Raw genomic sequence first — 24,008 nt, 5'->3', positions numbered from 1 at the left:
TTTATAAAAGCAAATCCATTTCTGGTCTTTTGCATAACAGCAGCATTAGCAAACCAGAACACTCTAAAACCGAGCTGCTCCGCCCTGCTGAAGCAGCCTGGGGGAGCCCTGGACATGGGTCTGTGTCCGAGCAAGCCTGAAAACTCTCAGTGCTCAAGAATCCCTTCATTACTTTCACAAGAAGGGGAGAAATGCCCTCATTTTAACAAGATTATTCTAGAATCAGACCACCCCTCTCCTCCCAGACCCACGGTCGACTCTTGCCAATGAGTCCAAAACTGCCTGGAGGCCGGGGGGCCGCAGCCTTCCCCCGGCGCGCTCTCTGCCGCGTCCGCCTCCTCCCCGCGCTGCGGGCCTCTCTGGCCCAGCTGGGAGCCCCCCTCCCGGGACCCCTCCCCGACCCTCCGGCCGCACACCAGGCAGCCTCCCAGGCGGCGCCGGACGGTCCCCACTTTCCTTCAGTCACATCAGGCCACCTGTGACCCCACGGAGGGACAGTGGCCCTATGCTGGTTCCCACTGAGTGGGGGCTAGGGCCGTGTGGGACACGTCCCACTGCAGGGAGAGGCGGGCGCCGAGAAACAAAGACACAGCAGGTTCAGGCTCACCTGGATCTGAGCCCCACAACGGCCATCTACTTGCTGTGTGACCCTGGGTAAGCCGCTAAGCCTCTCTGAACCTCCGTGTACTCAACAAAACGGGAACAGTAAGAGCATGGTTGAAGAGATGAAAACCAAGTCCTTAGGCAGCACCTGGCTCACAATGAGGACTCAGCTAACTACCTTTAGCTCTGTGGCCTTGGACAAGCTGCTTGCCCTCTCTGGGCCTCAGTTTCTCCACCTAAAGAATGGGGATCACGGGTACCCAACCTCACAGGGCATGGATACAATTGAACGAGGTCACCTAGAACCTCCAACCTGGATGCTCAGTACAGGGCAGCTATGCAACCTTGGGCAAGCCATGCAAGGACACTGTGCCTCGGCCTCCCCACCTGCAAAGCCCACAGCAGGGCCCGGCAGCCTCCGCCGCACCCTCCTGGGCCCCGGCCTGGCCTGTGCGCCTGTACCTGTGTGATAGAGCCCTCCTTGAGTGGCCGCGGGGCCAGGGGCAGCTCAGGGGTGCAGCGCAGCTCCTCGCGTGGGATCTCGTGGATGGAGCGGCCGGCCTCCTTCACGGTGGCCACCAGGCCCTCATGGGAGGGCTTCAGCTTCAGGGGCCCCAGGGCCTCCAGGGGCCGGCTCTTGTAGGCCTCGGCCAGGTCCCGGGAGGGCGGTGGCGGCGTGCCCTCCCGCTTCAGGAGCTTGGCTTCGCGGCGCAGGTAATCTTCCTGGGCCTCCACGTAGGACCGTGGGATCCCTGCCAGGGCAAAGGGGGACACGGACCCTCGACGGCTGCACCCCCACCCACCCCAGCCTAGCCCAGGGCCTGCGTGCTGGGCTCTGGAACTAGACCTCCTGGCTCCAAACCCCCCTTGCCCTGCCGCTGTGAGCACTTGACTGTACCTCTGAGGTCCAGCTTCACTGCACTTGAATGAGAACAGTCACCAGAACCACTGCCCAGAGGGGCAAATAACGGACTAGAGATGGCAATAAAAAGCACACAGCCTCCCTTCCAGCAGCTGGCTCCGCCTCCAACTGGCCCCCCAAACTGATCCTCCGAGCCTGTCCCCTGATCTCTCTGGGACTCAGTTTTCTCATCTGGAAACACACCACCAACTCTATCTTCCTGCGGGTGTGTGAGTGCCCCGCAGAGGCGGAGGGGAGAGCTGCAATCTTGTTTTCTTTTTGTTTTCAGAGCAACAAGCACGGCCCCTGCTTTCTATTCCCGGACACATTTGGACTCATCACAGAGGCACGTGCCACGCTCCTCTCCGTCCCCCAGCCCGGCCCCCGGGGGCTGCAGTACCTTGGGTGATGGAGCCACGGAGGTGGTGCTGCTCTTTGAGGTGGTGGGGGCTGTGCCGCTCGGGGGGGATGGCGCGGCCCATGAGACCTGGGAAGGGCAGAGGCACCGGTGCGCCCGTTGCTCAGTGACAGGGCCCAGGGGCAGTAACTGCTCCTCCCAGCCACCAAGAGGCCACCCCACGACGGTGCAGGTGGACAGGATGCGCCCAGCAAGCACCCCGCCTCCTGGGCCCTGCGCTGCTCCTCGGAAACCCCTGGCTCAGTCTTCCTATCTGCAGGAGAGGCCCGGCTTCCCCAGCTCTCGGGGGGTGGTGGGGTGTGTGTGCCGGGAGCTGGCTTTTCCCTCTGTCATTCCCACCCAGTAAGCAGGTCCCAGCTTCCTGCACTTCTGCGTCCACCGAAGGGGGCCAGGCAGGATACCCACCTTCAATGCCGGCCGAGGCGACGGCCCGGCTGACACGGCCCTCCATCATGTCGTAGGTGCGCTTGGGGGCGGCCGTCTCGTGCACGGGGCCTGCACTGCTCCTGCCGTCCTCCTTGGAGCCCTGCGATACAGACATGCCGCCTGGAAAGCAGACGACGTGCGGGGTGAGGGCCTCGTGACAGGGCAGGCGCCAGCGGCTGGGGGTTGGCAGTGTCTCACAGGCCCCGCAGCGCCCGCAGACCCCAAGGCTGAGAGCCGGGTCTGGACGGCCCTCCCCAGGACCCAGCCCCCACAGCCCCTACCCCGACCCACCAGGCTGTTCTGTCGGCCAGTCATGGGGTGGGGGGCACGGCCCAGAGCCCAGACACAAGCACACAGGCCTGTGCACGTGAACGCGTCCACATGCAGGGCTGCAAATGTGTGATGGGAATGTGCACACAGGCACGTGTGTGAGCCAGGACCATGGCAGAGGGCGTGCATGGCACGGAGGGCCACTTGTAGGGGCACATGTCTGTCTGCCGGTGCTGGCTACTGAGAAACAGGGATTTCGTGTCCAGGGATGAGCTGGAGGGCACCAGCAGTGCACGGGTTTGCACACGAGTGTCAGCTGCATGCAGGTGCACACACATCTGAGCACACCAAGCCTGCGTGGAGAGGCTGTGTGCTACGGGAGAGAGTCTCCGTGGCAGAGGCGGCCTTGCCAAGCCAGGATGGGCCCACAGGGCCGGGGTGGGGAAGGGTGTCTTTGGGCTGGGCTCGCAGACTCCGAGAAGGCAAAGGCACCACCTCGAGCCTCAGATGGGGTCTCCCCAAGGGGTCCCTCCCTTCCAGGGCGGCTGGACCTGGGTGCTGGAAATAAGCCCTTGCTGGCCCCCGTCTGGCACCTCGGCGGGGGACGGCTGGGATAAAGGCTCACCCCACTGTGGGGCCTCACTCTGCTGCTCGCGTGGTCCTAGAGCATAAGCTGCCCCAGAGGCTGCCAACTGGCCAAGCCCAGCCGACAGACGGATCGCGTGGCTGTTCCATTTCATTAACTGCTGACGTTTAGACGTTGGGAGATTTCAGGGAAATATGGAGAACTGGAAGCCTGGCCAATGGGCTCATGGCACCCAGGGCGACAACCACCTGGGGGGGCACGGTGGGCGCCTCCTCGTCTAGATAAATTTGCTGTTTGCCAGACTCCTCTGCTCCCTGTTGCCTGACTTCCCTCTTTAGCCACCTGGCCCCGGAAGCACCTGGGAGTCTAAAAGCTGAGGCTGTCAGCCATTCTGAAGTTGATAAACCTAAGACTGCACAGCTTCAAGAGCCAAGCCCAGCACAGGGCTCTCTCCACGCAACATGGGAGACGTGCGTGCTGGGCGCTTCGCCAGCACCTTCCCAGCAGCCCGACACACACCGTGGACTCGGCTGGGTCCCGAGGCTGACGTGCAGATGGAGCCGGCACCCGACGAGGCAGCCTGTTTCCTGTGCCCTGGATCGCCACCACTTAGCAGCAGACACGTGTGCCTACGCCACGGGCTGCCCCCAGCTTCCCGAGACAGGGAGGGGCGTCGGGCAGGGAGGGGAAAGCCCCCCCCAGGTGCTCGGTGGCCTGCGCCAACACGTCAGTGAGTTTCCGCTGCGGGGAAGGAATCTCGGCCCCGCAACTGCCGAGAGGGGCGCCCCTTAGCAGCTTCTCTCTCCACCTTCCCGGCCCGGGGCTCCCTGAGCTCCTCGCTTTCAGGGTTCTTGGCTCTGGGACACAGGAGCCCAGACAGGGAGGGAGGGTGAAGAGCACTGAAGTGGGGGCTCAGGGAGCAGCTTGCTCTTGCTCTGACTTTAGCCACAGCCCCTCTGTGGTCACCCCCCCACCCCCACCCCCAGCGTCAGCCGGAGGGCACAGGGCTTGCTGGAAGTGCCAGGCGGGAGACCTGGGGGTGTCTGCACGATAGCTCTCGGGGCCCGTCCTCCCCCCACCGAAACCTCCCTCGCACAAGGCTGTCGTCAAACGTGTTTCCTAAGTTGTGAACCTCTGGGCAGGGGTGGAGGCCGCCGAGACGACCCCTTACCCGGCCGCTGTCCTGCACGTCTGCAGGGATGGAACAGGCACCCTCTCTCTCCCGGGTGTCACCCCAGCTTGGCCTCCCCGTGAAGCCGCCCCGACAGGCAGAAGGCTTTCTCTCCGAGCCCTTTCCTTCCCCTTGAGGCCGGGGAGGGCGGCCACACAGGCTGCCTCCTGGACATCACTGTTACCTGCTCAGTTTTTTTACCCGTTAAGTGGGAATAAACACCTCCGCCCAGCTCTGTCCAGCACACGAGGCTGACGGCAGAGGCCTGGATACCCTTTTCCCCGACTTGTCCGCCAAGGACATCTGGCTCCTCCTTCAGTCCCCATGAAACGAACAGGGGAAACCATCCCACCACGTTTTTCCCAACCCTCTTCTCTTGACGCCTCCAGATACGCCAAGTTTGTGGTTGTGGGACAGGCTGGACTGGGCAGGACAAGTACCCCTGGCTCAGAATGAGCGAGGCCACTGCCTACTGACCACGGGCGGCAGAGACACCTCACGGGGCATCTGGGCGGCCAGCTGGCTCCCCGAGGGCAGGGCCTCCTGTTTCGGCCCCTGCTGGGCCCCAGTCCCTGGCACGTCAGGGGCATCTAGTAAATCACTGCCTCGGCCACCAACCCACCTCCCAGTCTCCACTGGCCCTCACAGGGTTTCCCTTCCTGGGCCTCGGACAACCTGCTTGCCCGGCCAGCCCCTCGCTGTGTCACAAACAGAATGCCCCAGAACTCACCCTCATAGGAGAGGACGTGGCCCTTCTTGCCCTCGTAGATGACGTGGCCCTTGGGCAGCCCGTCTTCCCGGCCACGGTCGAGGCGACTGGGGCTGTCCTCGCCGACGATCCTGGTGATGGTGCCCTTGTAGAGGACGTCAGCGGGGGTGCCCTGGGGGCGAGGGAGAACCCTGGGACCGTGGCCCACGACCCCCCTGCTCGTCGGGCACGATGCACGTCCACGTGCCCCTCCAAACCCCAACGTGGGTTCACAAGCATGTGCCCCCCAAGGCACATGCGCTCCACACAGGCGCCACATCTAAAAGGCAGACAGAGCCCCCAAAACCCAACCGCACAGAAGGAAAATGGCACCAGGTAGCAGGAGCGTCCTGGGGGGCAGACACTGTTCTGAGCACCTAATACATCAACTTGTCTACTCTCTACAACAACCCCGCGAGGCAGCCACTATTACTGTACCCGTCTGTATAGCACAGTGGGGAAACTGAGGCACCGAGTGGTTGGGTGACCTCATCCTGGTCACCGGGCTAACGAGTGGTGAGGCTGGGATCTGAGCGCGGGCAGCTGGGCCAGGACCAGTCTCCCATGCTAGGTTTTGCCTTCTCAGAGGGTTGGTGTTCAAGTATCAACAAATAACTAGGGACCCGCTGAGATGTCACCCACTGGCTGGTGCCTGTGTGCAGGTGTCATGAATGTGCATTTTCTAAAGCCAGGATGAGGTCTGCTCAGGGCAGACACCAAGAATTTTAGCTCTAAGGCAGTTTCTCAACCTGGGCACCAGTGACGTTCAGGCCAGAAAATTCCTTTTTGGGAGGGTGGAGGTCTCTCCACCAGAGGGCCTGGCCTCGCCCACCCACTTGACGCTCACCAGCACCCCCTCACCCCAGGTGTGACAACTGAAAATGAAAGCCGTGCCTGGCTGTCACCCCTGCCCTGGAGGGCGTGGGCACCCGGTCTGCTAGAGAGAGGACGGCTACATGCGCCACGCACGGCATGAGTGGGGGGGGACGAGACCACGGCTCTGGTTTCGGAGCCTCTGGTGCCAAACGGGCAGGACCCCACGAGCTGCTGCTGCACCCCACGTCGAGCTGCTTGCCTCTCCGAGTCCGTCTGTACATCTGCGCCCGGCCCAGGTGGAGGGCCCCGAGCAACAGCTCTTAAAGGCAGCTGACACACAAGGTGCCCCAAACCCCGACCCCCGACCTCTGTCTATGGTTCTGGGAGCCAATCCAATGGTGGGGGTCCTCTGTGGGCACCACCCTGGGCTGGTGAACTCTGGGCAACTCAGGGTCTCCCGGTGGGTTGGGGCAGCAGATGGCAAACCCCCTCCCCCACTTTTGATCCAGACCCTGATCTCTGAGAAGAATAGCAGAAAATACCTAAATCTAGGAGGGTCCCCCAAACTTTTCAATTCAAATCCTGTGAGTTAGGATCTCTGGTGCATTTTAGAACACTTGCACAAACCGTGTAAACGGAACTAACCAAGGTGGCAGCTCCCTTTCTCAGGGGAGCCCACGGGACCCTATCGGGAAAGGGGCCCCCCAGAGGCAGCCGATGCAACCAGCACAGGTAGTCCCTGGGGAACGGGGTCTCCTCCGTGACACCGAAGCATGTGAGGCTCTCGGCTACCGTCTCTCAGAGGCTCCGCTCTCCGGCCTGAGCAGGGAACAGGAATCCGGCAAAGCAAGGCAGTGGCCCGTGCCCTTCGGGACAATACACTGCACAAGGCACAAGGCCCGTGTCTGGCCGCTCACACGAAGACCGTCTGTCTGCCTGACACCCGCTCCCAGGATCAGAGCCCACAGCCTCCTGGTGACTGTCCCCACGACGCTCACGCCCAAGGCAGGCAGGGGAACCCCGAGAGGGACGCAGAGCCGGGCCTTCCTCGGGCCTCCCAGGCAGGCTGTGGGGCCGTGTGGGTGCCATCCCGCCTGCCTGCGCCCGCCGGCCAAGCGAACGTGTGCGGTCTAGGACCCGCTGCGTCGTGACCTGCCGGCGAGCTTCGGGGAAAGTCCACCCTCACCTCCCTCGCAAGTTTCGGCAGCTACCGTTATCTGCCAAAATCAATCAAAGGGCGTGAGTGTGACCCGGGCTGGGGTCATCACCACCCAGGAATCCGGGATGGACGGATGCCAAGGGACGTAAAACGCCAGCCGTTACTCCCAGACGACCTCGTGAGAATCAGCCCGGGAGTGACCCTACCAAAGGGGAAACCGAGTCGGGGAGGGGAAGACCGTTGCTGGGGTGTGCCCTTGGCCTGACTTCTGCCCCAAGCACCTGCTCTTTGCGCTTGGCAGAGCTGCCTCTGGGGTGCTCATGGCTTCAAAACCCACGGGTTTCAGAGAAGACACGGGACCTAAGGGGGTCTCCTCTGCGGCGTGGTGTGAGGCTTCCCGGGTCAAAGCCGCCTGGCCTGGCACCACCCTGTTGTCTCGAGTCCCACCACCAACCTGCATGTGTCGGTCTGTGTGTGTATCTGTGTGTCTCCAGGTCCGCACCTGAGTGTGTGTCCGTGTGTGTGTGTGTGTGTGCCTCCCTGCCTGCGGGGCTGCCCCTCTCCAAATGCCCGCACAGGGCAGATGCTCCGGCCGACCTCAGAGCCCTCCTGCAGAGCCAGGGGAATCCAGCCACACAGCTGCCGGCTCCATGAGCCCAGGGCTGGCCCAGGAAGGGACCTGCCTGTCATTCCAGGAAGAGGTTAAGAGGAGGAAGGCTCGTGGTAAAGGACGAGGCTCAGCTGCAGTGCGGCCTACCCGCTCTCCGGCTGCCCAGGGCGCCCTCCAGCCTCGTCGCCCGCTCTACCCCGTGCGTCCCCCTGCTGGGCCGTGCCCTCGCCAGGAGCCCTCCCACCCCATGGCCTTGGCACGGCCTGTTCCCCGGGCCTCCTGTGTCAGAGAGGACCCCCGGCTCGCCTACCTAAGCAGCCCCTGGCCCCATGCATTCTCATTTGTCGTATTTTACGGCATTCGAGGCCCCTGATACTGACATTATTCTGCTGGTTTTACCTGGCCCTCCCCCACAACAGCAGCTCCTGGAAGGAAGGCAGTCTCATCAGCTTTCCTCTCCGCTGCGTCCTCAGCACCCAAAGTGCCGGGCCCCAGGGTGGCGGCGGGACCTCCAGGGAGTGAGCCGCACGTCCAGGGACACCCCCCTCTCTGAGGCACGGAGGCAGCTGGTATCCCGCAGCAACCACGGGGAGGGAGAAGAGCTGCTCCGCTGCCTGCGCCCTGGCCCGCTCCCACCCCCAGCCCCATGCGCCACACCGCGAGACACCTACGTGGGTGATGGAGCCGCGGTAGGTGACAGGGCTCTCTGCGGGCACCCGCGTGCTGGGGATGCCTTTGGTGATGCTTCCTCCCGGAACTGAGCCCAGAGACGTCCCTGGAAGACACGAGACCGGGGGCTGCCGAGGGGCTGCCGGGGGTGTCTGCAGGCCCTCCCCAGGCCCTGGTGCTGACAGCCAGCCCAACTGAGCTCCTGGTAACCCTTGATGTCTCACTGCAGAGGGGCCCCCCTACCCCCAAACGGCAGGGTAGGCAAAAAGGGGCTTTCTGGGCCCTCCAGGAACCTGCAACTTCTCAGGAGGTTCTGGATAAGGGTCTTTGGGGAGTCCTGTTCCAGCCTGGCCCCTCCTGGGGGCTGGAGAGCAGATTCCAGCCCAGCACCCACCCCCTGGCCCTCACCTCTCAGCACCGATGTCTCCTGGACGCTGGGCACCCCCAGGCTCTCTGGGGGCCCTGCCTGGCCCCGCGGGGACAGCTGCTCCTGCTTCACTCCACTGAAGGGTGCTGGGGAGGGCGAGAGGGGTGAGCTGCTTGCCGCTGGGGCTGGGACATGGAGGGCTAGCCCCCAGCCCCTTCCCTCCCAGGGCATGTGGAAGGCCTCCCCCACTCCACTCAGGCCGAGACTGCCAGGGGCTCTCCCAGCTGCTACCCCGACTTGGGCACCCAGGTAGGGTGGGCGGGCCCAGGAGCCTTACCCAACTTCTTGGGGTCCATGCTGAGGGGCAGCCCCAGGGTGATGGGGCCCACAGGGGCCTTGGCGTGCTCTGAGTAGGGGATGTGGAGCTGCATCGACACTCCCTGAGGAGACAGGTTGTGGGGTCACTAGTGGCCCCCCACAGCGTCCCTCCACCACGTGCCTCGGCCAGAGTGCCCTCGGAGGGGAGCGGGCCCTTAGGACTGCACCCAGCTCGGAGAGACTGCAGGCTTGAATCCCAGCCCTGGGGACCTCAGACAAGTCAGCCCCTCACCTGGGAAGTGGGAACGCTGCCTCGTGTGCTATACATGCACAGCACACAGGAGAGGATCGGGGCAAAGCGCCACAGGGCGGGGCAGGGACCGGGCGCACCCGTGCAAGCGGATTCCACGGGCAGGGAAACCGAGGCACACAGAAGCTAAGTCATTTGCCCAAGGCCACCCAGTCTGGCTCCAGATGGCCCCATAGCTCTGCTGTGAATGGGGACGACTCGGCCCCCCAAGAAACTGGACCCCACCCAGACCTCCTTTGTCCTACAGCCTACTGCCCCCACTTTACAGACGGGAAGATCGAGGCCTTGAAAGAAAAGGAGCCTGTTCCCTGGTCCCCCGGAAGCACAGCCAGTCGTGGGGGGCTGCCCCCCGTGCCTCACCTGGGAGATGGCACCCAGGGGCCTCTCGAGGATGCTGGGGTGCTTGGTGGAAGAGATGAGGGGTGGCGGGTTGGAGATGGTGGGTGGGCGCGGCGGGCCGGGCCGGGCACTGTCATGGAGGCCCAGGGGCAGCGGCTGACCTGGACGGGACAGATCTGTCTGTCACGGGGCTCGGGGAAGTCAGGCCCCTGCTGGACAACCCCCGTCCCCACCAGCGCAGCTCTGCTCCCCGGCCACACACACCCCTATGTGGCCCCTCGGGGCTCTGCACTCAAGCACCACTTCCCCAGGGAGGCCCCCCATACCACACCCCCGCCCAGACCCCTAACTGAGCTCCCTGTTCCCACTGTATCCCCATCCTACCCATTTCCTTCACAGGAACCAAAGGGATCTTCTTAAAAGTCCACTGGTTTCCAGCATCCCCTGGTATAAACCTTCTATGACTCCCACTGGCTGCAGGTAAAATCTTAACCACCGGCATGGCTTTCAGGTTCTGGGTCCTGCCAGTCTCCCCAGTGTCTCTGAGCCCCAAGCTTCCTCCGTGGCAGCCTGACTCAGATTCTCGAGCTTCTGCTGCTCTTTCCTGCTTCTCAACCTTTGCATGTGAGGCTCCCTCCGCTTGGCACGTCCTCTTCTCTGCTCTGCTCCTGGCTCACTTCACCCACGACCCATCAGGCCAGTTCACCCTGGGAAAGCCTCGGCCAGCATCCCAGCCGGCAGCAGCACCCTGGCCATGCGGTGTCTACTGCTAGCGAGGCCCAGCAGGAAAGGAACTCAAACCCAGCCTCGCAGCCCGCTCCTGTCCGCCCCAGACTTCCCTCTCCGTCTGTCCATTCTCTAACTCTGAGGCATTAGTGGAGAGCAGTGGCCACACTCGAAGGCTGCTCCTCGCCAGCTCAAGCACCTCCTGTGGTTCCCTACTGCCAGCTGCTTCAATTCCAGCCCTGCAGATTCTCCAGAAGCTCAACAGATCTCCCCCTTCCCTGTACCAGCCAGCGCAAGCCTCCCTCCAAGTCCCACCAGCCACGATGACCCTCCAGCCCCCACAGTGCTGAGCCAGTGCAGTTGGTGCCGGATAGTGGCCTGAGACCCCAGGCCAAGCTACTCACCAGGTGGGGCGTAGGAGAAGGCCGAGGGGTCTGGGGCATGAGGGGAGGCTTTGATCACCTCGCGGGGGGGTGTGGGGAAGGGCAGGCCTGCCGTCCAGCATGGGGGCTCCGCGGGCAGCTTCTGGCCCTCAGCCGTGAACGCTGGGAGGAATATGGGCTTCTCTGCTGAGGGTACAAGACGGGGCGATCAGGCCGTGCTCAGCTGCCCTCAGGGAACCCCGCCTGTCCTGGCTGCCCGCACCCTCCTCACGCTCATGGCGCAGGCCTTGGGCAGGGGTAGGGGTCCTGGCCCTCAACAATGGGGGTCTGGATGGCCCAGCCTCTTTCAGGAACCCCGCCGAGCCTGCCTGCCTGGGCAGTGCGATGTGCCCCGGGATTTTCTCCTCAGCACGGGCAGTGGGCTGGGGGCTCCCAGCTGCCTGACACCCCAGGGAGCCTGTGGGGACAAGGGCAGGTCCCTCTGGCTCTCATAACCCCCCAGGCCCAGTGCCAGGCGAGCCAGGCGCCCTCGAGAAACCTCTAAATCAGGAGGCAGCAAACCACAGCACATGGAGCTGCTGCTTGCTCTCGGAAACACTGTTTTTCCGGTCAGACTCGGGTCTGTCCACGTACTTCCTCTCCGTGGTGGCAGAGCTGAGGGGTTGCAACAGAGTGTCTGGCTCACAAAGCCTACAAAGCTGACTATCTGGCCCTCGACAGGCAAGGCTTGCTCGAGACAACAAATTGAGGAAGTCAGGAAGGGACATATGTGCTGAAGGAGTGGGGGTGGCTAAGAGCCCAGGTCCCCCAAGGCAGGGCGCCCTGAACCCAGACATTCCTGGCAGCCTCCACCACGGCGACTCTGGTGAGCAAGGCCCACATGCCAGGTCTGCGGGAAGCTTTCCACCAGCGTGTCCTCAACGAGCCTCCCAACAAGTGTGGAAGAAAGAGACTCTTCCCAGACCCATTTTACAGAGGGGGACACCAAGGCACAGACACAGTGAGGGACTCATCCAAGGCCACCAGCAAGTATGTGGCCAAGCCAGGGATCTGAGCCCTTCACAGCCCGGTCCCAGCTTCTGCGAAGGCCGACAGGATGGTGACAGAGAGAGGGCCTCGGCGGGGCCACCCCAGGCCAGCACGAACCTGAGGGCTCTCTGCGTATCGACTCGTTTATCCTCACGGCACCATGCGAGGAACTCACTATGATGGTCTCTATTTTATGATGGGGACACCGAGGCAGGGATGCCCAGGTGTGATGTGAATCCCAGCCATCCCCCTGCAAACTGCAGCCTCGAGGAAAGAGAGGCCAAGGACAGGCCCTCAGTTCTCAGGCCGGGGGCACCCCGTGGACACAGCCAAGGGCCCCGGAGCTCAGGTCTGTCTGTGGTGACCTCCTGCCAGGCTTTGAAGTGCCAAACCCTCTCCCTCCCAGAGGACCGATCTCTGGGATCATCACTAGCTGAGAGGTTGGCCAAGAGGGACCCGAACTCGGGGACAAGAGAGCCCTCTGGCCCCTGGAACAGGCACAGCAGCCAGGTGTCAGCCCCTGGACCACCTCAGGTGACGGAGAAAGATTCTGAAGGCCCAGGAGAGTGTGGCATGAGTGGGCCCAGCAGGTGGAAGCAGGGCTGCAGGTGCTGCCAGCTCCCTCCTGGGAGAGACTGAGCGCTCCCAAACTGGTGCCTGGTGAGGTTGGGAGCAGGCGAGGGGTGATCGGCACCTCAGGGAATAGCTCGAGGTGGCACCCTCACGCTCAGCCTGCAGCCAGGAGACGTGCCCATACACTGCCCGCCTCGGGCTGGGAAATTCTGCAAATGCCCTGGAGCGTGGTCACGGGCTGCCACAACCCCGTGTGTGCCTCGGCTGTATTCTCCACCCCAGGTCCAGCCACAGGGAGCCTGCACAGCCTGCATCTTCATCTGGGGCCTCGGGCTGCTTCCTGAGAGACCAGAGAGGCCGAGCAGGCTGTCAGGCTCCCTCCCACCCGTCGACACCTCCCAAGGTTGCTGAGCGGCACCCAGATGGCCACCCAGATGGCGAGAGACGTGGAGCCTCCTGCAGGGTGCACCGTCTCAGGGGAGCCACTCCAGGCAGCAGGATAGCTCCAAGCCTTGGAAACGGGTCTGACGCCAGACTCCAAAAGCACCGGCCGGTGGCTGACTCTCCCGGGACAGGAGTGCCAGGACTTGCCCCAGCTGGCCCCGGTTGGCGCCCGGCTCCCCCCAGGTGCACCCAGCCCTGGTCGGAATTGATACCCGGACACGCGATTCCCTACAGGGGCAGAGCCCGAAGCCGTGACGTCCTTCCAGAGCCAGGCTGGGTCTCACTGCACCCTCGCCCGGCGTGCCTGCCCTGGCCAGGGGAGCCAGGTCCCAGGCCTCACCCCCGCACCCAGTCAGGCAACAGGCCATCGGCCCTGCTCCCAAACCACTGCCCCACCCTCCGCCGCCCCCTCAGTCACCTGGGGCAGTCCTGTGGCCTCCCAGTGGCCACTTGCCTCTGACTTTGACTCCTTAGGGCTCTTTCTCAATAGTGGCTAGAGAGAGATCACTCCAAGGCCCTGACATAACACACTTAAAATCCCTCCAGTGGCTTCCACTGCATCGGAGACAAAAGCCACTCTTTGCTGTGGCCTGCGGGGCCCTGCACCACCTGCCACCCCTCCCTTCCCTCTCTGACCTCCTGTCCACCCCCCTTTCGCATGCATTTCCCCTGGCTACAGCAGCCTCCTGGCTGTTCTTGAAACACAAGTTTGCTCCTCCTTGGAGCCTCTGCACGTGCCACGGCCCCTGCCCAGAATCCTCACTTGTTGGACGAGTTTCTCACTCGTGCAAACAGCCCCGCAGAGCAGGGGCTTTGCCTCGAATGCCCATTGCTTAACAGTGCCTGGCAGAGGTAGGTGTTCAAGGAATACCCTGGCCTGGTGGCCTCGAGATGGCTCTGGGCGCTGGCCAGGAGAGCCGCCCGCTCGCTGGGTTGCCCTCCAGACTTCCTGCGGCAGATGAAAGGCCGCAGCGGGGAGCCAGGCCAGGCTGGCTGATTAGATAGGCGACATCTGACAGGCCTGTGGCACTTGTGGGAAGTGTGGAGCCTTCCTGCTTCAGGGACAGCCTTGCTCTTTGTCCCCAAATGGACACGTGGCGCCACCCTCCTCAGGAGAAGCCTGTGGCCACAGGCCAGCCCACCCTTCGGGAGGAGTGAGGCAGAAACCGAGGCAGGGGCCACTGGCGGCAGCAATGGCTGCCTGAGCCTGTCCTGGGGAAAGGGTGGGACTGCTAACCACTGGTCGGGGTGGCCAGACCCCTAGAGCAGCCAGCAAGAGCCTGGGAACAGCCATGAGGGGATCCCCTGGGGATCAGCCACCCACACCTGCAAAGTGCCAACAGCACCCTTTGCGTGCCAGGCTGAGCCGGGAAGGGGGCCTCTTTGGGGACACACACTTGGCACCTCCTGGGTCCAATGGGGCCGAGAAGAGATCCAGAGACCAGGAGGCTACGCCCAGCCTCTCTCCTGACCTTGAGCTTCACGTGGGACAATGCGATAGGCTCCAGGCAGTTGTGCTAACACAGCTGCTCGGGGAATCACCCCACTGGCCCTCCAGTGAACCTGGTGACCCTGGTGACAAAGTCAAGATGAGAGCGGCAGGGGAAGTGCCTCCAGCCCTGGCCCCAGGGTTGCTGCAAGCTGGGCGCTCGCCTGGGGCGGTCCCGGGGCTCTAGATGCTCAGTGTGGACTGAATCACACCAAGGCAGAGACTGGGTTGCCAGCAAGTTTATGTGTACACATGATGTGTCTGAAAATTTTGGAAAAAACCTACCAATGCTGAAAACTGGGAGAGTTCACATGACAAGACGGATTTCTGTCTTCTCTGGAGAACAACGCCAAGCCTGTATTCTCATGTGGCAATTCTCAGACTGACATGCTGCCCACTTCAGAAAGAACTAGAGTTCTCCACTTTACCATAGACCCCACCATTCCCTATTGCCTTACCTGTTTTGCTCACAGGTGGGTCACCTTACCTGCCCTGCAATGCAGACTTGGAGTCTGTAACAGCCGCTCTCAGCACTACATATCCTTATCCTCTCCCGTGGGCCTCCCTCTCCCCGAGACCCCCTCAGCCGGGGGCATAGACTTACCCTCCTTCTCAGTGGGAAGCCCGGGGCTCCGGCTTTTGCTCTGAGGGCTGCTGCTGGGCTGCTGGGGGGTGTCGCTCTCTGGCGGCTGCAAGTGCTGCAGCGGTAGCGGGGCAGGGGGAGCTGGCTTTGGGGGCGCTGTGTCCTCCCGGGGAGGCTCATGGACTTTGGTGACCTGGCAAGGAAGCAGGGAGAGGCAGAGAGCTCAGGGAGAGCCTTCCGTGCCCCCCACGGGGGACGAGCCTGGAAAATAAGGCCAGAAGAGGCAGTGATGTGCCCAAGGTCACCAGGCAGGATGGATGGGATGGCCTCAAAAGGGGGACCCATCCCTGCTGCCTGGTGCTCCCGTTACCCCTTCCACCTGGCTCCTTCCCAGTACCCCAAAGCCCTCAGAGAAGTGGGGATTGAGAAACGAGCCTGTGCCCAGCCTCAGGGGGCTCAAAAACCCGAGCAACACCGCAGCCTCATCATGTGATTTTTTAGCCCGGAGGTCCCAGCCGCATCAGGGAAGTGCAGCCTCACCCGGCAGAGAGGCCAGAGGAGGGGGCAGCACCACGGGGCTCAGCCTGTCGGGAGAATCCTCTGGGGTGGGGGTGGCGGTGGGTTACTTTGGTGGGCAGAGACCAAGTCTGGTGGACTGCACCCGCCGCCCCCCACCAAATTGTTTCCAGCTGGGGGCTCCTGCCTCCCCCCGGTGCAGGGCCTGGCCTGGGGGGCTCAGGAAAGCCTGGGGGACCCCCAGGGCGGGGCCCAGGAGGGCGGAAGGGAGGGGCTCGCAGCCTGCAAGCTCCCGGCCTGCGGCCAGCGCCCCACCCAGCAGGCCGCCCAGCAGCCGCGCCTCCAGCTCTTCCCGCCTCACCTCGGGGGGATTTCTCCAGGAAACGAGGGGGTGGGGGGCGAGTCCGCAGGTGTCGGGCCCCGTCCACCCCAAGCTGCGCGCCCGGGGCCCGGGCCAGACGCTCGGCCAGATTTACTTTCTCGGGGAACAGGAAGCGGCGGTCAGGGAGGACGGGGGGCTGTTTCCCCGCTCCGCGGAGGTCACTTACGATGGGGGGGATGGCAGCCGCTCGCTGTTTCAGCTGCTTCAGGTCCAAAGGCTTCTGGGGCAAGGCGCCGGCCCTGGCGTCGCCCGTCGGGGCGAGGAGGCTGGGCCGTGGGGACGGCAGCCTGGGAGGGAGGAAAGCACCAGGATGGCTGCCAGAGAAGCTGTGAGAAGGGCGGCGGAGGACCCGGGTCACACAGTCGCTGCCAGCTGGGTCTCCCAAGGGGAAGGGGCAGCTACGCCTCCCAACGTGCGGCCTGCCGGGCCTGTCGGGGACCTCCCCGTCCCATAGGGGCTAGGAGTCTGGGCACAGCCAGAGGCCTGCAGGCCTAGATAAGCCCAGACTCGGGGCCTACACCACGTACGGCCCTCTGGCAGCTGCAGAGAAGCCAAAGAACTAACCAGAAGGTGGTGCAACTGCAGCGCGGCTTCCTCGAAAAGTTTAGGAAGGAAGTGCCATATGTCCTGGCAGTCGCACTCCTAGGCATACACCCAAGAGAACCAAGAGCAGGGGCTCGGACAGATGCTTGTATCCAACGTCCACAGCGGCATCACCCACAAGAGCCAAAAGAAACGACCTGAGGGTCTGTCAACAGCCGAAAGGACGAACAAACCATGGTCCACCCATACAACAGCATCTGCTCCAGCCATCAAAAGGAACCAAGTTCGATACATGCTACAACACGGAACAACCAGAGAACAGGACGCCTCGTGCAAGACGCCAGACCCAAAAGGCCAGATACCACTTGATTCCACGCACCAGAAACATCCAGAAGAGACAGACAGACAGGATGTACATCAGCGGTTGTCTAGGGTGGGGGGAGTGACCGCAAATGGGAATAGGATTTCTCTTTTCGGTGATGAAAATATTCTGGAATTACAGTGGTGATGGTTGTGCAACACTGAATGCAGTAAAAACCGCTGAATTGTACACTTCAGCGTGTGAACTGTGTGGTATGCGAGTTACGTTTCAATAGAGTTGTGGCAAAATAAGATAAACAGGCTACATGCAGGCCATGAATTCAAGGGTTGACGTATTACCTGCATTTTTTTAAAAGAGTAAAGTGATATAACTTGTAACATTTTATGTAACTATAAAATATAAAAATATTTTGTTTGAAATATTTTAAGATTAAAACACAAACGTTTGTCTTCGTAGAAATATAATTTAGGGCACGTAGGAAACATTTTTACAACACGTATAAAATGCGGCGTCTGTCTCGCGCTCACATTGTCAGTGAACTCGGGCCTTCCATGGGCAGGGCCTGTCCTGTCTTGTGCCTCAGTTTCCCTGCATGGGGCAGTCAGATGGGCAGGGGACGTGGGTGGGCACCACCTGGGGGCTGTATGCAGAGGCTCAGCCCCTTCCCTCAGTGAGGCAGCAGCTGTGAGGGTGGGGGCAGCAGGCGTGGGTGAAGCACTTCACAGTTTACGAGAGCTCTCCTGGGCCCAGCTCAAATCCCTGAGGAGCCTGCGGGCCCTGAGCCCCGAGACGGAGCGCCAGCCCCACAGGAGGGGGGAAGGCGGGCAGGGGGGCAAGGGGGCAGCTGGCTGCCCGCCTGGCCCTCCCGAACCCCTCGTCGCGGCGGCTGCGGTGGTGAGTTCGCCTCCACCAGCCGTCCTCGCTGGCACGGCCCTCCCTCTGCCGTCCCTCCTTTGTGTGCTGGGAAACAGTGGCTCCTATTTTCCTGGCAGGAGGTGGGGCAGGGCCCGGGCGCGTGGGGCCTGGCACTGCGGCTGGGACCCAGGAGGGCCTGGGAGAAGCCAAGCCCTGCCCAGGCCACGGGTCAGAGCTCGGGCTGCGGGTCTGAGCTCGGGCTGCGGGTCCAAGTCCCGCCTCTGGCAGTGACTTCACCCCTGGGCCTCAGTCTCCGCATCTGAGAAATGGAGCTGAAAACAGCCGCTTCCCAGGAGGGCAGAAGTCTGGGTCCAACACAGGGAACAAACATGCGGGACTAAGAACAGCGGCTGCCATTGGGTGTCGACACGACTTCATTATGCAGGGAGGGCAGTGCAGAGCCGGGGCCTGTGGAGCAGAAATCAGGCCCAGCCCCGCTGACCGCGCTGCTGTACCTCAGCTGCCCTGCGCATGCCAGCCTCGGGGCTGGACCAGGAAGCAGCATCTACACGGACACGGGGTGTCTCTCCTCCAGCTTCCCAGTTCCCCCTGGATCAAATCCTGGCCCGCAAGGCTCTGGGTGGCTGGGTTAGCCAGCTCCACCACGGGCCTTGTTGCTGCCCAGTGGACACCATCGTGCCCAAGCGGCCCCAGAGCCTGTGCCCTTGGCCTGGCCGGCTTTCTCTCCCAGGCCTCCAGCAAGGCTCCAGTCTCCCTCCGATGTCACCTGCTCAGAGAGGAAGCAGCAACCACCCCCCCACCGTCTGCCCCGTCCTCTCTCCATCCCCAGCCCCTAAGATCTTCACCGTCTGCCTATCACACAAGCCATCGCTTCACTTCCTGACCTCCCGCTTTCCTATCAGCTGGTCTCACCAGAAACTAGCACCCCGAGCCAGGGCCTTGTCCACCTGCACCATTTCCCCTCTCAGAGGGCCCTCTGGGGGGTCCTGAAGCGAAGACAAGGCAGCAAAGCGTCCGCTGAGCGTCTGCTGCGCCTGGCTCAGGCGGCATTTGTGGGTATTAACTCTGTCTCTCCCACGATAAGAAGCTAAGCGGAGACTCCACACCCAGCCCCCATCCCGCAGACACAAGACACTGAGGCTCGGGGGTGGGACGTCCCCTCCCGACTCTGCCGGAAAGCACCAGGCACCTTCTCTGGGAAACAGAGCAGGGAAGGTCGGGAGGGCAGGCAGGCTCGGCACTTTGCAAGCACAGCCGCGATCCCTGGTCGTCAGCCAAGAGCGCTCTTGGGTGGGGCTGCCTGGCAGAAAGTGCTGCAGAGCAAAAGGAGATTTTTCTCTCCTCAGTCGTCCGGACCCGGGCAGGGCCAGGACAAGAGTCACCTTGCGTCTACCCTGAGCCATCGAGCGGCCACTGCTGGGACTGAACGGCAGGAACGGGACAGAGGGCAGGTGGCCAGGACCCAGGGGAGCCCGGAGGCCCACCTGTCCCGGCCCAGGAGGCCCCAGCTGCCCGGGCGGGCGCTGACACAGCTCGCCTGTCCTCCGGCGCCCGCCCAGCCCTGCGCAGTCATGGCGGGAGAGGGAGGGTGCTGGGCCCATGGCCAGGAGGAGGAGGTCAGCAGGCCGGCCAGAGGGCGGGGAGCCGGCCCTGGCCACCGAGGGTGTGGCCAACCAGGTGTCCTGACTCCCAGCCCAGCGCTCCGGCTCCCCAAGGGCAAAATACTGGACACTGAGGCAAGAGGGGTGGACAGAAGCCAGGCCCAGCTAGGGGAGGGAAGGATGTGTCCCTGAGTGGGGCTGTCAGGGAAGAAGGTGGGGGGCTGCCATCAGGGTTGGGGGGCTGCCAGATTTCAGGCCCAGCCTCCCAGCTCTGCAGCCTAGACAGGCTCTCAGAGGCCACCCCATGAGCTCAGCAGCTCCTCGCTAAGGCAGAAACACGTACTTCCACGACAGTGTCCCTGCAGCCAGCGGTGGGGAAGCAGCGCCTCCCTGCCCTGACTCTAGCATCCGGGGCTAAGGGAGAGCAGATGAGCCAGCCCCGGGCTGCCCGCCCTCCCCTGTGGGCCGAGCCAAGCCATGAGCACTGTTTTCCCAGCTGCCCGTCGGGCAGGGAGCTCGGGACTCCGCGTCCTCTGAAACCTGCTGGCAGGTCTTTCCCTATCAAAGGGCCACCACCAGGCCGGCTGCTTCTCCCATAAAAACAGGGCATGGCCCCCGGCAGCGGCACCCCTGGGGCCCCCTGACTCAGAACGCAGAGGACCATGGGACTTGCCACCTTTTGTAGAACACGGAGACCCAAGATCAGAATGAACCCAATTTTCACATTAACTCTCCCGGAACTGGCTATTTCAAAAAGCCCCAAAGGAATCACGGGACAAAGGAAAGGGCTCCCTGTGAACCCACTGGATCTGAAGGTCAGATTTTCCTTCCTTTTTCTCCACCCTGAACTTTTCCAAGAGCCGCGAGGAGAAAAAACAGACCACACTGTTTTCAGTCAAAACAAAAATGACCCGCCTGCCTCACCAGGAAACAATCCCTCCCGCGTCCAGATGTGAGCGGGCTGCCCGGGCACGGCCCTGACGGGCGTGTGTACTTTTGTTCTCGGCAAGGGCATCAGGTTCCGGAAGCATCTGTGCTGACAGTGGTTAAAATCCAGGTCCCAGGGCTGAGGTGTGTGGGCGGAGGGGGGCAAAGGAGCAAAAGACAAGCTAAGAGAGGGGAGGGGCAGAGCTCAGAAACACGGGCGCCCAGGCCACCCCAGCTTGGAGAAAACTCAAGGAGGGCCTCCTCCCACGTGGGCCTGGGGGCCGGGGCGGGCCCTCGGCGGAGGGAACAGGAAGTGCCCTGAATCTCCCCAGTCTGTCTGCTTTTCTCTCTCTGCACTGCACCACCCTGAGCCGGCTCCACCATCACCCGGCCTCCTGCTGCCTCTCCTGGCCCCTGAGCTCCACCCCACACGGGCCGACGGACAGTTTCAGAGCCAATCCCATCTTCGTCTCTGAGGCAGGAAGTTCCAGGTCTTGCTCTGAGACTGACACTGCAGCCACCACCCCTCCAAGTGCTGGCGAGGACCCAGGGGGCCAGGCCCAGCTCACCTCGCACCCCCACCTCCCCCCGCCCCTCCACTCGCTCGCGCCGCTGTCAGTTCTTGAATCGCAGTGAGCCCACTCCTGCCCCGGGCCTTTGCACACCCTCCCCTAGACCCCGGCACGGCTGCCTCCTTCTCCACCCCTCCGCTCCCTGGAGCCCGCCTCAGTGCCCCTTCCCCGACGCGGGGCTCCGGACCTCCTGACTGCTGAGTGCTTGCTGCCCGACTAGGCCGGGGGCTCCCGTGGGCAGGCCGAGAGTCGGCTATTTTATTTGGCTGCTATCTTGGTACACACTTGGTGTTCATACACAAGAAGCCACAGCCTCCCCTGGCACCACTCCCCACAGCCTGTGCCACCCGGGCGCCCTGCTCACCTGTTCTTCTCGGTCCCGTCGGGCTCGTCCACCTCGTCTGCACTGCAGGTAGCACTGGAGTCGCTGTCCTGGGGGGCGCCCGAGCCCTTGGCCGTGGCGGGTTTGCTGCCCATGCCAGCGCCCTCCTTCTTCTCCACCTTGACAGGCCCCTCGGGCGCGGCCTCCACACCAGCCTCTGTGCCCCCGGCCTCGTCCAGCGCCACCTCCTCGCACTCGCTCTTCACAACAGGCTCTTCCCTGGGTGCCTCTCCGGGGTCTTCCGTCTTCCCCACGTCCGCTGCCAGCTCTTCCGCCATGGGGGGCTTCTGCTCCTCCCCCTCCTCGGCTGGGGGGGCCCCTGCAGCCTCATCCTCCTTCTCCTCCTTGGGGGCCACGGGAGCGGGGGCAGCGGGTGATGGGGACGCTGGTGGGGGCGTGGGCGGGCCGGCAGCATCGGGGGCTGGGGTGGGCTCAGTGGGGGCCGGGGTGTCCTCTGGCGGTGGGCTGGGCGGCTCAGGGGGCGGCCCATCGGCGCCCAGCGTGGGTGGGGGCTTGGTCCCATTCGGCCCGGGGTCCTTGGCGGCCTCGGTGCGGGGGGAGGGGATGCTCTCCGTGTCGGAGCTGTTGTTGACAGCGGCTGCGGAAAGAGAGCGAGGACGGGCTGAGAGGAGACAGGGCAGCCCGGCAGGGCTGGGTGCTGCAGGAGCGGGGGGCAGGCCTGGCCCCTCAGCAGGGCCCAGGCCTCCCAGGAGCCCGGGCAGGAGCTCAGGCCGGCAGCGGCTCCCTTGTCTAATGCCAGGAGAGCCCCGACGCTCCCACCTGCCTGGGAAGCCCCTGCCCGCTGCCCCAGCCCTGAGGCCCAGCCCTCAGCCCACTTCCTGTGCTTTCGCAGCCACTTCTCCCTGCGGGAACCCTGGAGTCCGGCTGCCTTGTTTACACCCGGCCCCGGGGATGTGGGTGGCCGGCGAGGGCTATGGGCAAAGGCCTCGTTCCCATCCAAGCGCCCACTCTGTTTCTGCCCCTCGCGGGCTGCACAGCCATGGGAACAGAGGCGACGTGGGGCCCTGTTCTCCCCGAATGGGTAATGGGGAGAAGAGCTCCAAGTGTGCAGGGCTGCACGAGGCAGTGGGGGTGCCGGCACGGAGGGAAGGCCTGCGCCTCCTTGCTCTCATCACCGTCCCCCCTGGCACCAGGAGGCGACGACATCAAATGGCCCAGCGGGCAAGAGGCAGCCATGGGAAAGGGCACAGCCTGTGCCCTCCTCGGGCTCGGAGCACTGGTCCACGGCAGGTGCGTGCAAAGTGCTGCCCGATGCCAGGGTGGCTGTGTGCACGGATGGAGGGCAGGGGACCTGGGCACCAGCCCTGGCTCTTCAGCCCTGACAACACTCTTGGTAACCTCTTTCTGTCTCAATTTCCCCTATTTTGCCTAAAATGGGAGCACTCAACAATCTCTGCACTTGCTGTTCCGGAAATTAAACCAGCTAAGAGTCATGGGTGGAAACACTAGTGAAAATCAACCCAACAGTCTGGCTGGGCACACCGATCTGCAGGAGCGAGCCCGGGATCAGCATGGGGAACAGCATGGGGAACAGACACTGAGCTGCAGAGGGGTGTCAGAGGCGGAGGTGGCAGAACCAGCAGTGGCCCTCGCAGGCAGTGGCATGCTCAGGAAGGGAGGCCCCTCATGGAGGACAGGAGCCTTGGGGTGCCCTCCCCAGCCTGGACCCCCCACCCCCAGGCCAGCTGGCCACATCCGTACCTGGGGCACCGCACTCCCCTCTGAGCACCTCATTCCCAGAGGCACGTACGGCTGGAAGGAAGTTAGAGAAAAGTTAGAAGCCAGGTGGTGGCAAGAAGCAGGGGAGTGGGGGAGGAGGCCGGTGTGGCCAAGATGCGGGTGGCAGAGAGGCCTGGAGCTCAGCAGGCAGCAGAGGGGCACCCAGGAGCCTCTGCTGGCCATGCCGCCCACCCTGTCCAACGGCCCTCTCCCTCCAGGCTCTGTGGTTCTCGACAACTGGGCGTGGGACACAGCACCCCAGGCAGGCCTGCCACTGGGCTGTCCACAACCAGCCAATAAAGGAGTTATTTCAGGCGAGAGTGAGGCTCGACCACTCCTGGGTGACCCTGGACAAACAAGACACTGGTTTTCTCTGGTTCTTGGCTCCCACACTGTCCCCGGGCCCAGACCTCGGGTGGGCAAAGCTGGAGGGAGAGCCTCTGGGACTGCTGCCTCTTCCAGAGATAATACCAACAAGAGCAACACGGGGCTGCTGGGGGTGTCGGGTCCCAGGCCCAACTCCTCACAGACATGACCCCTTTAGCCCTCCGGGACTGCGAGGCTCAGAACAGTTACCAGCTCCCTTTTGCAGAAGCGGAAACTGAGGCACAGAAAGGGGAAGTAACTGGCCCGAGGCCACACAGCAGGGGGAGGAGGGCCAGGATTTGAACCCAGTGCCTGTGTCCGTAAGCCCAGCATCCTGCCCCTGCCTGGTGAGGGTGATGCCAGTCCCCACTCCCCACCTCAGACCCAGCCTGACAGTGGTGTGTGGAGTGGCCCATGCCAAGGAGCCTCGGTCTCTTCTTCACCAGAAGGGGCAGCCAAGGCCTCGCTGTAGAGCATCAGGGAGCTTGTTTACCCAGAGGCTCTCCTGCTGCAGCATGGCCAGGATCGCCCAGGGGGCTGGGAAAGCAGATCGCTGGGCCCCAGCCCCAAAGCCTGCAGAGTTCAGGAGTCCTGGTTGGGGCCAAAGAAGCTGCATTTCTAACATGCTCCAGTAATGCTGACACTGCTGGCTGGGAGTCCACACCTGCACAACCTCAGCTCCCGAACACGGAGAAAGGGCTCTGCATGGCGCCTGGCGCATGGGAGGGGCCCGAAAAGCCACCTCCTCTTCCCGTACACCCACGGGGCTCCCGAGTCAGAATCCTGCACCCCAGTTGGACCAGCGTGGTGCCTTGAGTAACCTCTGTGCCTCAGTTTCCTTTT

The 24,008-nt window shown here is 63.2% G+C and overlaps 1 protein-coding gene across 1 annotated transcript in view; it reads right to left on the bottom strand.

The window, feature by feature from the left end:
• The window catches only part of NCOR2 (nuclear receptor corepressor 2), a 220,378-nt gene that overhangs the window by 18,529 nt on the left and 177,841 nt on the right, over positions 1 to 24,008 (bottom strand). Inside the window, 13 exon segments of the mRNA XM_037816581.1 lie at positions 1,066 to 1,355; positions 1,905 to 1,991; positions 2,328 to 2,468; positions 5,106 to 5,256; positions 8,380 to 8,483; positions 8,786 to 8,890; positions 9,082 to 9,184; positions 9,733 to 9,872; positions 10,842 to 11,006; positions 14,960 to 15,131; positions 16,003 to 16,123; positions 21,042 to 21,657; positions 22,782 to 22,832. Coding sequence (XP_037672509.1) covers positions 1,066 to 1,355; positions 1,905 to 1,991; positions 2,328 to 2,468; positions 5,106 to 5,256; positions 8,380 to 8,483; positions 8,786 to 8,890; positions 9,082 to 9,184; positions 9,733 to 9,872; positions 10,842 to 11,006; positions 14,960 to 15,131; positions 16,003 to 16,123; positions 21,042 to 21,657; positions 22,782 to 22,832 — 2,246 coding nt within the window.

This window comes from Choloepus didactylus, chromosome 23 (assembly GCF_015220235.1).
Source record: "Choloepus didactylus isolate mChoDid1 chromosome 23, mChoDid1.pri, whole genome shotgun sequence".
NCBI lineage: Eukaryota > Metazoa > Chordata > Mammalia > Pilosa > Megalonychidae > Choloepus > Choloepus didactylus.
The sequence above is the reverse complement of the archived record's forward strand: the minus strand, read 5'-3'. Positions and strand labels throughout refer to the sequence as shown.